The 15,394-nt window shown below is 39.5% G+C and overlaps 1 protein-coding gene across 4 annotated transcripts; it reads left to right on the top strand.

Moving 5' to 3' along the window:
• The first annotated feature begins 349 nt into the window (after window positions 1–349).
• Window positions 350–14,871, top strand: ints9 (integrator complex subunit 9). 4 transcript variants are annotated; one of them, XR_015779184.1, is made up of 20 exons: window positions 350–501; window positions 1,945–2,072; window positions 2,362–2,422; window positions 3,170–3,232; window positions 3,346–3,485; window positions 3,769–3,855; window positions 4,891–5,011; window positions 5,784–5,918; window positions 6,762–6,873; window positions 7,709–7,889; window positions 9,295–9,355; window positions 9,491–9,662; window positions 9,768–9,892; window positions 10,879–11,046; window positions 11,736–11,834; window positions 11,945–12,082; window positions 12,899–13,192; window positions 13,467–13,529; window positions 13,659–14,022; window positions 14,142–14,871. XR_015779184.1 is itself a non-coding variant. In XM_042504118.2 (17 exons), exons 1-17 carry the CDS (start codon window positions 493–495, stop codon window positions 13,073–13,075), a joined length of 1,977 nt encoding a protein of 658 aa, XP_042360052.2. In that variant the 5' UTR covers window positions 350–492; the 3' UTR covers window positions 13,076–13,288. The 4 variants fall into 4 exon arrangements, 1 of the variants encoding a protein (XP_042360052.2); XR_015779182.1 differs by having other exon boundaries at window positions 13,659–14,871; XR_015779185.1 differs by having other exon boundaries at window positions 13,471–13,529; window positions 13,659–14,871.
• The last annotated feature ends 523 nt before the right edge of the window (window positions 14,872–15,394 follow it).

The raw sequence follows: 15,394 nt of genomic DNA on the forward strand, positions 1-15,394 counted from the left end.
CCAGGTGTTATCTTCGCGATTATAATAGATACATTTTAGTTCTATTATAATCTATCTATATTTATTTATTTTATGTAAAAAAAAAATGCAAAAACTGCACCGGATTTAAAATTTTTTAACTGTGTGTGTGATTCTAAATTTTTCCCAAAAATAAACTGTTTGCACAAACTAAACAGAAAACCCGAGACCTTTTTCACCTCCAAAGTTTTGTCTTTACGTTTTAACTTCTTTAAGTTTTTTAAGTCCAGCAACGAATATTTGTAGCTTCTGGAGAGTTTTATTTATTTATTTGTTTGTTTGTTTGTTTGTTTGTTTGTTTTAGGGTTACCTGTGTAATCTGCAGTGTTTCAGGGCGCCTCCTCGGCTGCAGGGGGCGGCAGAGAGCGAGAGAAATCAGGCGAGCGGAGTCACGAAGAAGCCCGCAGGAGGATGCGCTGTTAGCTAAAGAAGCTCAATAAATAAACTAATTTATCCGCCGCTGACAGCGTCAACATGAAGCTGGTGAGTAAACGAGCTGTCAGCATCATTAAAGTTTCCAGAGTTAACCTCAGCTGGACTCTAAAAACTGTACGAAGGCGTTTTAGTTGTAGCTAATCTGTTAGCTTAGCAGCTAATATCTCTGTATGTTCTCTCATTCACTGTAGCTAATGCTAACTAGCCAGCTAACAGCTAATCTATGTAAACTATCTAATGTCCGAATTAAGACTAAAATACCGACAAATTTGGTTTATTTAATGTTTTTAGATGGAGCATTTTGTTCTTAGGTGACACTATCAGCTGCGTGTGTTCATTTTTACACACTAAATGTTAATAATGTGAATTTAAACGTATATTAACAGTTAACCCTTTGACGCCTGAGCAGACTGGCTTTATTTATGTTAAAGCAGGAAGAAAACAATGAGCAACTTCACAAGAAATTACAACGAATCAGCGAGAAATTTAACTAACTAAAAGAAAGCAACGTAAAAGTAAAATTTAAACAAAAACAAGTACATGAAAGTGCTAAAAACAGAAGAAATATAATTACTGTTTTATATTTTTTTTGCAATGACACGATTAACGAATATAACTTTCTGGACTATTTTCTCTTTTTCAGAATATCATATGACCCCCTAACTAATTTCAGAGTAGTTTTTTGTCACTTTTCACTTTTTCAGTTTGTGGGACATTTCCTGCCTTTTCCCCCTCATACTTTCAAAATAAATCAAACTGACTTTTTCATGTTGGCATCTGAACGCAGCATAAGACACCTGATGATGATCCAGGTGTGAAAGGGTTAAGGGTACAAATAAACAGTGTAACTTCTGCTTAAAGAGAAACCCATCACCTTACTGTTAGTTATTTCTGTTATATTTTTCCCCTTAGTTTGAGCTAGGTTTATATTTTTATATTTTTCACCTTTCTATTTTTATATTTACTTTATATTGTATTTCATAATTAATGTACATTGCTTTTTTTACTACAGTATTTTAATCCTGATATGTTGCTTTGTATCTGTTCCCCTGTAACTTTGTATTGCAACTGCTACACATCAGTTTACCTCTGGATGAATAAAGTCCTGTCTTATCTCAAACAGTTTAAAATACAATAAACACAAAACATGCTGGGGTTAATAAACGTGAAGACAGTGTTACAGTTTGAAGAAGCAAAAACAACATAGAAAATAAGCAAAAATGGATCTTAATAAATAGAATAACTGTAAAGACAGTAAGACATTACATGAAGCCAGACTAAAAGGAAAGGCTTTTGGCTTTCACTTATGTTTTAAAGTATCAGATGGATTCAACTCATGAGGACACTTTTCTGTTAGATGAGTCAAAAACAAGCTGTTGATGATCATCGACACACGATTTGGCGTCCTGTTTATTCTGCTCTGTATCCGTCCCGTATCGAGTTGTTGACGCAGTGACGTTTGTCCCTCGCTGCTTTCTTTCCGTGTCTCAGTATTGTCTCTCTGGTCATCCGACGTTGCCCTGCAATGTCCTCAAGTTCAAATCCACCACCATCATGCTGGACTGTGGGCTGGACACCACCTCCGTCCTCAACTTCCTGCCCCTTCCTCTCGTGCACAGGTGAGTCCCCGGCACCAGGTGACGGCTTCATTTTTTTAATTTTTTTTTTTTTTCAAAAGGACATTGAAATACAGTTAAACACTTTTGTTTTTATACAAGCAATAACACTGATGGATATTTACGTCAGTTCATAGGGTTAAATATTAAGTGATCATCTTTCTCAGCACTGCAGGAATTTATCGGGCCGTTAATTTGATAAAAAAAAGTTATTCTTTCCATCCCGTGAATATTAGAATAAAATACTATCCAGCCAGTCTTTGTTGATTAATTCTTTTTTGTCTTTTTTAAGTCCACGACTCTCCAAACTGTCTGGCTGGGTCTCTAAGGACGGATCAATAAACTTGGAGAAGGTTTGAGAAATGTTTAAATGCGTTTTCCTCTGAAACCTGAGTCAACATCACTTTTCTGTGCTGCGTTCAAACACCTTTAGTTAGTATTAAACGTTAAAACCCAGATCAGATTTAATGTGGATTAGTTGGAAAAAAGGCAATGAGCAACTTGAAAATTGAATTGAAAATTAAATTTAAAGAAATTTGTGAATTTATAAAATTATTTATAAAAATGGGAAAAATGTCCAGAAAATTATAATTTTAATTGTCATAGATAGATAGATAGATAGATATACTTTATTGATCTCAAAAACTGAGAAATTGGGATGTAGCAGCGCCATACAGTAAGAACAGAGAATAAAGAGCACACATTATTAATAGAATATAAAGGAATATGCTTAAAAAAAACTAAAAAAAAACTAAGAGACTGTACATATATACATGTGTAAAGTGCGGAACAGTATCTGAATAAATATAAATAAAAATAAAGTCAGCAGTGTAGAATAATAATTATATATTTAAAATGATGCTCCAGAATTATCATTACTTTTTAGGCATTTTTTTCCCCAGGCCAAACAGGTGCTAATTTTCCGGTAATTTTCTAGTACTTGTACCTCTAATTTCTTGCAAATTTTTTGATCATTTCTTCTAAAGTTGCTCATTGCTTTCTTTCATGTTTTAAAGTAATCAAGGCAATTGTCTGAGGTTTCAAATTCTGAAAAGAAAAAGCTATGAAAGAAAATAAACTATTTCTTTCCATCCATCCAGGAGCTGAAGGAGTGTGCAGGACGAGTGTTTGTGGACTCTCAGCCAGAGTTTTGTCTCCCTGAGGTGATACACTCGGCCGTCACCCGTTATTATACAGTCCAGTAATTCGTACGTACCTTTATAATAAATGCTCAATCCAAAATAATAATAATAATAATGATTTTAATTCACCACAGAGAGAACTGCTGGATCTGTCCACCATCGATGTCATCCTCATCTCAAACTACCACTGTATGATGGCGCTGCCGTACATCACCGAACACACCGGCTTCACGGGGACCGTGTACGCCACCGAGCCCACCCTGCAGATCGGCAGGTCAGGAGATACTAATGTACAAATGTTGTTTTATTGTTTTAATATGAATGTAAAAGGAAAATATGCATTTTCTTATTTAACCTTCTAACACTCATTTTTGTCACGGCTTTGTCAAAAGTGAAAGCCAGAGGTCCAAAAGAAATTCAATTTTGTGTTTTGGAGTTTGAAGAATAAAATCTCACCTATAGAAATTAAACTTTGGCTGTTGTATTGTGAACCAAAAGTCAGTGGCTGTGTTTTCAGATTTTGAAGAAATGCTGATTCTTGCTGTTGTTTTTGTCAGACTGTTGATGGAGGAACTGGTGAACTTCATGGAGAGAGTTCCCAAAGCACAGTCTGCCACCTGCTGGAAAAATAAAGAAATACAAAGGTAGGAAACCATCAGAAAAACACCTTAAAAAGTATTAAAATGTTTTAAATGATTATTTTTTTGATCAATTTTAGGCCTTAAAAGTCATTAAATAGTCTTCAGTTAAAATGTGTGAGGTCTTAATTGCCACGAGAAATTGAAGAATTTATCTGTTATTTAAATTTTTTTTTGTCATAGTGAGTTTTGTGTGAAAATTCACATTTCTGATGTTACAAATCTTTAAATCTCCCACTGATTCTGAAACTTCTTTTTACTTCACACCTACACTTACCTTTTGGCAAAATGAGGTTTAGTTAATTCACTGTAATAACCATGTTTTTACATGAAATGTGCTTCTGCACAAGGCCACACGTATACTTCTTACCTTTATACTTATATAATAAAGTATAATTGTATTTATACTTACTGTACCTGCGATGCTCGAATAAGACAAAATGATTTGTGCAAAAATTAGTTTTTTCAACATTATTATGAAACGGTCTGTAGAAGCATTAAATTTAAGTGCGTGGTACTTGAGGCATCCTAAAAAACGAGCTGGGTTTCCACAGATCCTTAAAAAGTCTTTAAAGGCACTGGATTCATTCATTTAAAAGTAAGGCCTTAGTTTATATTAAATTGGCTTAAATTAATCTTTCAAAAGTCTTAAAAATGATCAGTTTCTCTGTGTCGTTGCACTGTGAAATCTGAATTTTTCTTCAATAAATTATTTGATAAATCCTCCTGTTAAACTCATCACGATGGGAATCCAAGAAGATTCAGCATGAAAAACACAAAATTGCCCAGAAAAATGCTACATATTTCCTCTGCAGTTGGTAAAGCAAATAGATACTACAATAATAATTTAGTGTGTTCATTGTCTTCCGTGTTTCCACTCTCATTTTTATTTTATTTTTTAACAACTGACGTAGATAAGTTATTTTCCAGAGAATAAAAGTCATGATTTATGCTACAATAAAGATTTGCTTTCGGTTACTTTTTACCCGATGTATTCGATGTAAAAGAGTTAGATTTTTACCGTCTGTATGTGACTGTCAGGATGCTGCCTGTGCCGCTGAAGGACGCGGTGGACGTGTGGACGTGGAAACGAAGCTACAGCATGCAGGAGGTCAACTCTGCTCTCAGCAAAGTGCAGCTCGTCGGTTATTCACAGAAAGTGGTGAGAAACTTTTTTTTTTCTGCATCGATAATGCGTATGCTCGAGAGATGGACCTCTTTTTAAAAAAGTAAGTTTTGTCAAAGTAAAAATAGCCAGAAAGTCACCAGACTTAAGTTAATTTTATCATCATTAACACATTAAATTCAAAGACAACAGAAACAAAGTAAAACCATCCAAAGCTGTTTTGAGTCTCTGGTTTGGTCAAAATAATTAAATCTCCTTGTTAGATGTGAAAATATTCTGGCTCTGTACATGTTAACCCTTTGAAAACTGGATGGACATCGCTTTTCTTGTGGTGCGTTAAAACTCCTTTCACGAGTTAATTGATTTCTTTAAAAGCATCGGGGGGAAAAGCAATATGCAACTTGGCAAGAAATGTGCCGCAAACGGCAAGAAATTAATAGATTTAATTACCAAATAAATTATTTTAAAAAAAAGCTAGGGTAACGTTTCCAGAGAGCTATATTTATAACTATCATTACTATGTATTTAAAATTATTTTTATAGAATGACTGTAATTTTAAGCAGTTTTTTCTGCAAATTTTCAGGTAATTTTCTTTTTTTTTTCTTTGACTGATTTCTTGCTAATATCCGTGTCATTTCCTCTCCAGTCTCTCTCTCTCTTTTCCCCATGATTTTACTCGTTTCAAACGGTTGAAATTTAAATGGATTTGGGGAAAAAGATTATTTTTGATTCTGTTGTGGTGATTGTATTTGTCTGTTTGTCTGTTTTTGTTTGTATTTGCGTTGCCGTGGCGACCTCTCTCTGCAGGAGTTGTTTGGAGCGGTGCAGATCTCCCCGCTGAGCTCCGGTTATTCTCTGGGAAGCTCCAACTGGATCATTCAGTCTCATCACGAGAAAGTTTCCTACGTGTCGGGTTCATCGCTCCTCACCACACATCCACAGGTCGGCCTGACGCCACAGGACCACACACACACACACACACACACACACACACACACACACACACACACACACACACACATAATGTGATATTAATGTTTAACTCTAGCTGTGTGTCTGACTGTGTGTTTATGTGTGTGTGTGTGTGTGTGTGTGTGTGTGTGTGTGTGTGTGTTTGTGTGTCTGACAGTGTGTTTCTGACTTTGTGTGTGTTTCTGACTGCGTGTGTTTCTGTGTGTGTGTGTGTGTGTATGTGTGTCTGACTGTGTGTTTCTGACTTTGTGTGTGTGTCTGTGTGTGTTTCTGACTGCATGTGTTTCTGTGTCTTTATGTGTGTTTGTGTGTGTATGACTGTGTGTGTGTGTTTCTGACTTATTGTGTTTTTTTTACTGTGTGTGTGTGTGTGTGTGTGTGTGTGTGTTTGTCAGACTGTGTGTTTCTATGTGTATGTGTGTATGTTTCTATGTGTCTATGTATGTGCTTTTTTGACTTTGCTTTTCTGACTCTGTGTGTGTGTGTTTGTTTCTGACTCTGTGTGTGTGTGTGTGTGTGTGTGTGTGTGTGTGTGTGTGAGAAATGGATTTAAATTAACATGGCAGATCCTTAAATGGTCTCCACAGTCAAAATGAAGCTCTCCTGCTATGTGTCAGTTTTGAATCAGAAATTTGATTCAGTCATCTTGAACCGCTCTGCTCTCACACACTTTTTGAGAAAATGTTTTAGAGAAAATTGAAAAATAAGCTCTTGTTTCACCCAGTTTTGTCTCGTATTGTAATAAAAGTCACTGAGACTTTTTCACGGGACGACTGTCGTGTCTCAGTGTTCTCTTGTTGTATGTTTTCTCAGCCGATGGACCAAAGCTCCCTGAAAAACAGTGACGTTCTGATTCTGACCGGACTCACCCAGATGCCCACCGCCAACCCAGACGGCATGCTGGGAGAATTCTGCAGCAACCTCGGTAGGTCTGAACGACTGGATAATGTTAAATTAATATGTTTTAAGTCAAATTCTGATATATTTTCATGTATAGAGCATATTTAACCCTTAGTGACTGTTTGTCTTATTTTAGTCTCTTTTCTTCTTCCTGTTGTGATAACTGTGTGTGTGTTGATGCATGTGTCCTAAATGTAGTCCAGATTGTGTATTTGAGTGTAATCAGTGAATTTGCAGCTCAGCTCCTACAATAAGTCTAAAATACACTGTGGAAACTAAATAGTTACATTCAGACTGTTCAGGTCCAAAAATGCTCCATTGAAACCCATTCAAACTGACATTTTTGATCCCACAGCCATCAGAGCAGAAAAACAGGACTTGTATTATTTCTGGGTGTCATTCTGGGCTTTTGACTCTGAATTTGTCATTTTGACTATTTTCCACCTGATGAGGTCATTTTGACCATATTTGGCATATGGAGGAAAAACATGCTATTTCCACTAGGTGACCTGTCACAATCAGTGCTACTCTGCATGTAGTATATTGAAAATAATTTATTTGTTGTTTTTTTTCATCTAAAACAGAGTGGCATTATGACAGAAATATGGCATTTAAAGTGTTTGATATTTATGATTAAGACTGATGTTAATTAAAAATAAAATCAGTGAAAGCAGAAAATAATATTAATATATAAAAATTTTTATAGCCTGATTTTGGAAAGTGCATTCTGTGTGCAGTGACATGAATGTGTGTAATATTAAATTGGGGCCTAAAGGGTTAAATTAATCCCATACTCTGTGGAGTCTTTGCTGATTCTGACTGTTTTAACGTCAGTGTCTGTTGTTCCTCCGTGTCTGTAGCCATGACGATTCGAGCAGGAGGCAACGTGTTGGTGCCGTGCTACTCGTCGGGGGTGATTTACGACCTGCTGGAGTGCCTGTACCAGTTCATCGAGAGCGCCAACCTGGGGACCACGCCCTTCTACTTCATCTCTCCGGTCGCCAACAGCTCGCTGGAGTTCTCACAGATCTTTGCCGAGTGGTGAGCTGTTCATCAAAATGTTCACGTTTTAGTGAAATTACGCAGCAGCTCTTTATCACACAGAGGGACAGATACTGTTCAGAGCTGGCTGCTCGTTTTCCTTTAAAATTTCTGTGAAAAGTGACGATGTTTATATTTTTGTGGAGAGTTTTGCTTGCTCAACAGAGCTTTTTGATGCAAGAATCAACAGCCGATATTACAGCTGATAAGTGTTGCACATTTAGTAATGTTGGCTGCAGCTGCACAGTGTTTCCTGATTATAACGGGGATCATACAGGCTGCTTCAGGTGCTTGATGAAGTTGAGTTTAGCACTCAGAAATTTAAGCAAGCAAGTTCAGTTTATCTAAACAGCAGCTGCTACAGACACCAGTCACAAAGTGCTTCACCAAAAGAAATGTAAATGAAAACACGAATTAAAAAAAATCAAATCAAAACCTAGATAAAATATACAAAAGAGATTAGTGTTCATGTGTACCTTGATAATCGTACATTAATATGATTTTCTACTTTCATTGAATTAATTTTTTTAACCAACATAAGTCCTAATCATAAATGTCAAATGTTAATTAATTTTCAGAATTTTAACCCTTTAAATGCCATTTTTTTGTCATGATGCTACTATGTTTATAGATGAAAAATCACAAAAATGAATTATTTTCAATATACTCCATGCTCAGTAGATTATTTAGCTGCTGACAGTCTGGGATATGTCAGTGTGTGAGTGTAGCTGCTGACAGTCTGGGATATGTCAGTGTGTGAGTGTAGCTGCTGACAGTCTGGGATATGTCAGTGTGTGAGTGTAGCTGCTGACAGTCTGGGATATGTCAGTGATCAGCAGCTACATTGACTGTGACAGGTCACCTAGTGGAAATAGCATGTATTTCCTCCATATGCCAAATATGGTCAAAATGACCTCATCAGGTGGAAAATAGTCAAAATGACAAATTCAGAGTCAAAAGCCCAGAATGACACCCAGAAATAATACAAGTCCTGTTTTTCTGCTCTGATGGCTGTGGGATCAAAAATGTCAGTTTGAATGGGTTTCAATGGAGCATTTTTGGACCTGAACAGTCTGAATGTAACTATTTAGTTTCCACAGTGTATTTTAGACTTATTGTAGGAGCTGAGCTGGAAATTCACTGATTACACTCAAATACACAATCTGGACTACATTTAGGACATATGCATGAACACAGACAAAAATGATCCAAAAAATGATGAAATGCATCTAAATACAGTCAAAAACAAATTGTATACAATTCTTATTTACAACAATCCTGACTAACATTGTGTAATGCTGTTAAGGGTTGTGGTTACCTGTTGTAAAATTCTTGTTCTCCTTTTTGAATTCTTCAGTAATAATCTGAGATATTCTGAATAAATTTATGTTTTCTCTCTTTTTAGGCTTTGCCACAACAAGCAAACAAAGGTGTATCTTCCAGAGCCTCCGTTCCCTCATGCAGAGGTGAGTCCTGCAGCCGTGAAGAGCAATGCTGCGTTTCAGAGACGGAGGCAGTGATGGCAGTGTTCACTTTTCACTGCTACACAGAAGAGGTCGACCGATATTGGTTTTAGAGCCAAAACTGTGTTGTTTTTTCAGTTGATCCAAACCAACAAGCTGAAGCACTATCCGAGCATCCACGGAGACTTCAGCAGCGAGTTCCGTCAGCCGTGCGTTGTCTTCACCGGACACCCGTCTCTGCGCTTCGGGGACGTGGTTCACTTCATGGAGCTGTGGGGCAAATCCAGCCTCAACACCATCATCTTCACTGGTAAATACAACCGCATCACAAACACTCTTGTATCAGACAGAAGAAAAGGATGAAACACCCGTAAACATAAAATCCATGTGACTTTTTTTTCTTTGATGCCACCAGAGCCGGACTTTTCTTACCTGGACGCTTTGGCTCCGTACCAGCCACTGGCCATGAAGTGCGTTTACTGTCCCATCGACACGCGACTCAACTTCCACCAAGTGTCCAAGCTGCTCAAGGAAGTCCAGGTACACTTGTTTGTCACAACTACTTCATCAGATACGGTAAATGCACTGGTTGCACTTTTCCTGTGAGAGAAATAAGCAGAATTAAAGCTGCAAGCAGCAGTGAAAGGTCCCTCGCAGCCCCTCGTACGTCTGTGTCACTGCGCTGCTGTCAGACCATCAGCTGTGTGATCTGCGATGATGAAATGCTGTGGCTGTCAAACACTCTTGTTCTAGTGTCAAAGTCCATCACTTTTTTTACATGATCGTTCAACACTTCTGCCCTCGCTGTGTTTTGACGTGAGATTTTCCTCTGTGTCATGAGAGCGTGAGACGCACGGCAGATGCGTGGGAGTTGGCAGCGCTGGTGGGGAAAGGGTTAACAGAAGATTTAAATAACCGAAATATCCAACATGGGCAAGATTATGTTAGTTAATTTCCCAGCACTACTCCTTAAAAATATTGTTCTCATTCTTACATTTTATTACAACTTGGCCACGGGTCCAGATAGGGCGAAGTTTTTGTCTGGATTTGGACCACGGTCCGCCAGCTAGTGATGCCTGGCTTCCAGGTGCATGTGACGAATCAGTGGTATGAGCGCGGTTAATAGCCACCTCCGTGCGTATTGGTCGCTGGCAATGACAGGTGTTTTGTTGGAAAACCTAACAGGAGGGAGACAGTTTGTAAAACAGTCCCTATCTCTAACCACAGGGGTCCACGCAGAACGCCGAGTCCAGTTAAAGTTCGACTGAGGTGTTTACATGACAGAATAACTCGACTTCCAGTCGAATTATCTGAGTGTGTTCGTCTGATTTAGAGAAATTCGATTTTGTCCGATTTCACTGGGACTAAAATGTTTACATGTATTTCTAAAGGTCCAGTTTTAATCACACCGACACAATAATTTGACTTTTTGTAACCTCATGTAAACATACTGAGTGTCTCCCGTGTGTCTCCTGTGTGTCTCCTGTGTGTGTCCCGTGTGTCTCCCGTGTGTCTCCGTCCTGCAGCCCCTCCACGTGGTGTGTCCGGAGCAGTACACGCAGCCTCCGCTGAGTCAGTCCCACCGCTCTGACCTGATGCTGGAGCTGCAGCCTCCTCCCATGCCCTACAGGCGCTGCTCCGTGCTCAACCTGCCCTTCAGACGCCGCTACGAGCGCGTCTACATCCTGCCCGAGGTGAGTCAGAGCACCAGCCCACACAGCCTGAACTGGTGAGGGCGTGACTGTGTCCTCCTTCAACCTGTCTGCTGAGAAAACAACCTAAAAGACTCTCAGTGTGGAGTAAAAGATGAAATCTTTGGATGGTGAGTGAACACTTAAAATCCTCGAACCAGTCAGCATTAAGACTGAACTGTGAAGTATTTCAGCTCCTGTCCTTGTTCTTAAAAGCAAACTCAAGACCTGCCTTTAAAGTCTGGCTCTTTTTTATCCTCTTAGTCTGTTTTATTGATTTATATATCATCTTGTTCTATTTTAGTTTCAGAAATATCATTTAGCATGTTAATATCTAATTTTATCATATTTTACTGATTTATCTTTTAGCCTTTTGTTATCTTATTTTAGCACATGTAACTGAGTTATCTTTATTTTATTTTAACATTTTAACCTCACATGCAGTGCTTCTTCATGAGGAATTTAAGATAACATTTCCTCAGTTTGTCAGAATCAGTTTTTACTGACTCCTTTATGACACGTTTAACCTCGAGCGGGGATTGTGGTGTGGGGGTTTGGGTTATGTAAAGCACTTTGTGCTACATTATTTTATATGAAAAGTGCTATACAAATAAAGTTTGGTTGATTGGTTGACTGTCAGAGCACAGGTGGACATTTACTAAACCTAAAAGTTTGATTTTTTCCGTTGGAAGCTGGCCAACTCTCTGGTGCCATCGGAGGTTAAACCCGGCGTTTCGTTGGTGAATGTGTCTGCAGTGCTGCACTCAAAGGACAACAAACACACTCTGCAGGTGCGTCTTACAACTATCACCACGAAATATGAACTTTAATCTGTGGACATGGACATCAGTGCTTATCTTCAGACTTTTAAACTGAAGTTTTTCCTCTCCTGTGTTGCCAGTCGGTGCCTAAACCGCCTCCAGTGCCTCCCAGTAAGAAGAGGAAGCGTCTGATGGAGGAGCCTCCGGCGGGGCAGGCCCCCAAACCCCTGCTGAGCGGCGCTGTGCCCCTGGAAACGTTCCTGCTCACGCTGCAAAAGGTGTGAAATCTGCAAACATCAGTGTTGTTTTCATTACAGCCAGCTGCTGCAGTTTTTTTGCACATTGCTGCATCCACACTGTAACCACTCTGGGCACATTCACACGTTCACGTAGGTCCATTAACCCCTCAGGGTCCGCACACTCACATCGCTCCTTTTCATAATGTTGACAGACATTTAGAGAAACAATCTGAGGCTGTCAGAGTGTTGTGCTGCTTTTAGTCACGTTTCACAAGTATTTCGAACTTTGAACCCCGAGCAAATTGTTTTTTTCTTTCATAAACACAGAGGAACAGACATGAGCAACTTAAAAATGTCCCGCAAATTGCAAAATTGCTTTTTAACAAGCTAGGAAAAAAATGTCCAGAGAACTTTAGAATTATATTTTTTATAATTATAATTATATTTAAAATAATTTTACAGAATTATCATTTTTAATCATTTTCTTTCAGGCCATTTTCTTGTTTTTTGTGTTATTTCTTTTTCTTCACTTGCAAATTTTTTTCTCCATGTTTTTTTTTTCTTTTGCTAATTTCAGGTGATTTTCTTAATTTATTGGCCATTTCTCTAAACTGCCCTTTTCCCATGTTTAAAGAAATGTAGCCAATTTGCCCAGGTGTCGATGAGTTAAGTGCATGAATAACTATGAATTTAAATAATTTTTGACGGACTAGGGAGAATTTCTCCCCCTTTTTTTGCAGAAAATAACAAACCTACTTGTGCTTTTTTGGTGTGTAATTTGCATTTTTGTGTCCATGGCAGAAAAACACGTAATCTATAAAATCTTGATTGTGCATGTATGCTCTCTGTGCCCAGCACGGTATCACGGAGGTCAAAGTGGAGGAGACGGCAGATGGACACATCCTGCACCTGCAGGCGGAGGACACGCTGATTCAGCTGGAGGAGGACGGGACGCACATCGTCTGCGACAACAACGAGCCGCTGCGGACCACGCTGCGAGACCTGGTGCTGCGCTTTCTGCAGAAACTCTGACCGGAATCCTTTTCGTGCCTCCTCGTGGTTACAGTGTTTGTGCTTTAATGAACTGTGGATCGTAAAAAGAGATGATGGAGGAGGACGTGAGCCGTGAGCTGGACTGTCCCCGCCTCGGTAACTGCAGCAGTTACTGTAGTTTTTACTGTAAAGTCCACTTAAATTTTGTAAAATAGTATTTTGTATTAAAATGTTTTTTTTAAACATGTTAAAGTTTTTCATCTTTTGCTAAAAAATTGCGATTTTAATGACAGTGCCGGGCTTCACAGGTGAGGACAGATTCTAACTGGCTCAGAAAATATATCTGTAGCAGAAAAGTGACTTTGACATTAATTTCCACAGATGTTTCACAGATATGAGTCTTAATTTTTCCACTGTATTATTGCAATAGACAGCAGGGAGGCGGCAGCACGCAGAGAGCCGGCGGCAGCGCTGTCAGGCAGAGGCTTCACAGGTGAGATCATAACTCCTGGCTACAGCGAAACATGTTTATAGAGGAACACTTTGGCTTTCGTCTCCACAGCTGTTTCACAGCTACACTTCTAAAATTTCTTTGCACATGTATTTTTTTTTTTTGCAATAGACAGAGCAGTGAGACATCACGCAGAGCAGTGAGACGGCACGCAGAGCAGTGAGACATCACGCAGAGCAGTGAGACGGCACGCAGAGCAGCGAGACGGCACGCAGAGCAGTGAGACGGCACACTGAGCAGCGAGACGGCACGCAGAGCAGCGAGACATCACGCAGAGCAGTGAGACGGCACGCAGAGCAGTGAGACGGCACACTGAGCAGCGAGACGGCACGCAGAGCAGCGAGACATCACGCAGAGCAGCGAGACGGCACGCAGAGCAGCGAGACGGCACGCAGAGCAGCGAGACGGCACGCAGAGCAGCGAGACGGCACACTGAGCAGGCTGCAGCGCTGAGCATCAGCCTGAGGCTTCACAGGTGAGGACAGATTAAAGCTGACTGTAGGACATCAGTGACTCTGAGATTAATTCGTTTGTGAGTGGCTCCTCGGGTGCCACACTGTGTTACATTGTTATTCCTGTCTTATTCCTGGACAGTTTGTCCCCCTCACTTCTGAAATGATGGCTGCACCCCGCCCGACACTATTGCTGCCTTCGTGTGCTTCTCGGAAATATGGTATTTACGAGTTACGAGCGCATGAACGACCCTTCAAAGGCGTAATTACGAGTGGGAAAATGGGACATTTCAAGATAGGCGAGTTGCCGAGTTGTGAGGTTAGCGTGACGTTTCAGGGCAGCAGAAATGTCAGAAAGCATGAAAACAACTGACAGTAAAAAATTATATATTTGGTTATTTTGTTCCTAATAGCTATAATTTACTTTCAGTAGCTGCACATTTTAGTATCTGCATCTTTTAGCTTAGAACTATAAATGTTATTTTATAACACGAGTTGCCGACTTTCCGTCAGAAATGCAGAAACACGGCAGCAAAAGTTAATGTTGAGTCAATGGTAAGAAACTTTTTATTAATTTCGGTATTAAATATAAAGTGTAATATGGTATTAATGTTAGCGGCTGTCCATGTAGAGTGAGCTAGATTAAATATAAAAATATATAAAAAATGTAAATAATATTTAAAAATATAAACAGCTGTCAGCCTCTTGTTTAAACACTTTTAGCATTAAAGTATAACTCGTCTTCTTCGTAGCTGCCATGTTTTAGGGCTCTTTGGGGCCTTGGATGAAAACCTTCTGACATCACATGAAGGCCGCAGTTAGCTCCGCCCAGTACGACTGTGATTGGTTGAAATAAATAAAAGCAAGCTGGAGCGTTTCCTCTGAAGCAGAGTGATGATTTGTGTTTCCAGACTGTTTCTCTCTCTGACACAGAGCTGCGGAGACGAGTTCGTGATCGACTCGTGAGCCGAAGAGGCTGAACGTCTCCAGACGTGATGAGAAGGCAGCAACAGGGACAAAATGTTCAAACTGTGTCTGAATGAAAAGCTCAGAGGTTGTATGTTTAAAAAAAGGGATTTGGTCCACTGTGCATCTCTGTAATAACAGGACAGACCTTCTTACAGAGGACAAACCGTGACACCACTGCAGGACACCAGGTTTAACTAATGACACGGACAGTGGCTGCATGCTGTGGAGCTGCTCCAGGTTTATGGTCCTGGTGTTGTGCATCCAGCAGACTGGAGTCATTGTCAGTGTTATTAGCGACACCTGTGCTCGTTAAGTCGAAATGTCTGCTGTGAGAAAAAAACAGCTCTGGATTGAGTTTTTTTGGGTTGCGGGGTATATATGTGGCATAAATGTAGTCCAGATTGTGTATTTTAGTGTAAAAAGTGA

This window comes from Plectropomus leopardus, chromosome 16 (assembly GCF_026936395.1).
Source record: "Plectropomus leopardus strain MGB_pleo_1.0 chromosome 16, ASM2693639v1, whole genome shotgun sequence".
NCBI classification, from domain to species: domain Eukaryota; kingdom Metazoa; phylum Chordata; class Actinopteri; order Perciformes; family Serranidae; genus Plectropomus; species Plectropomus leopardus.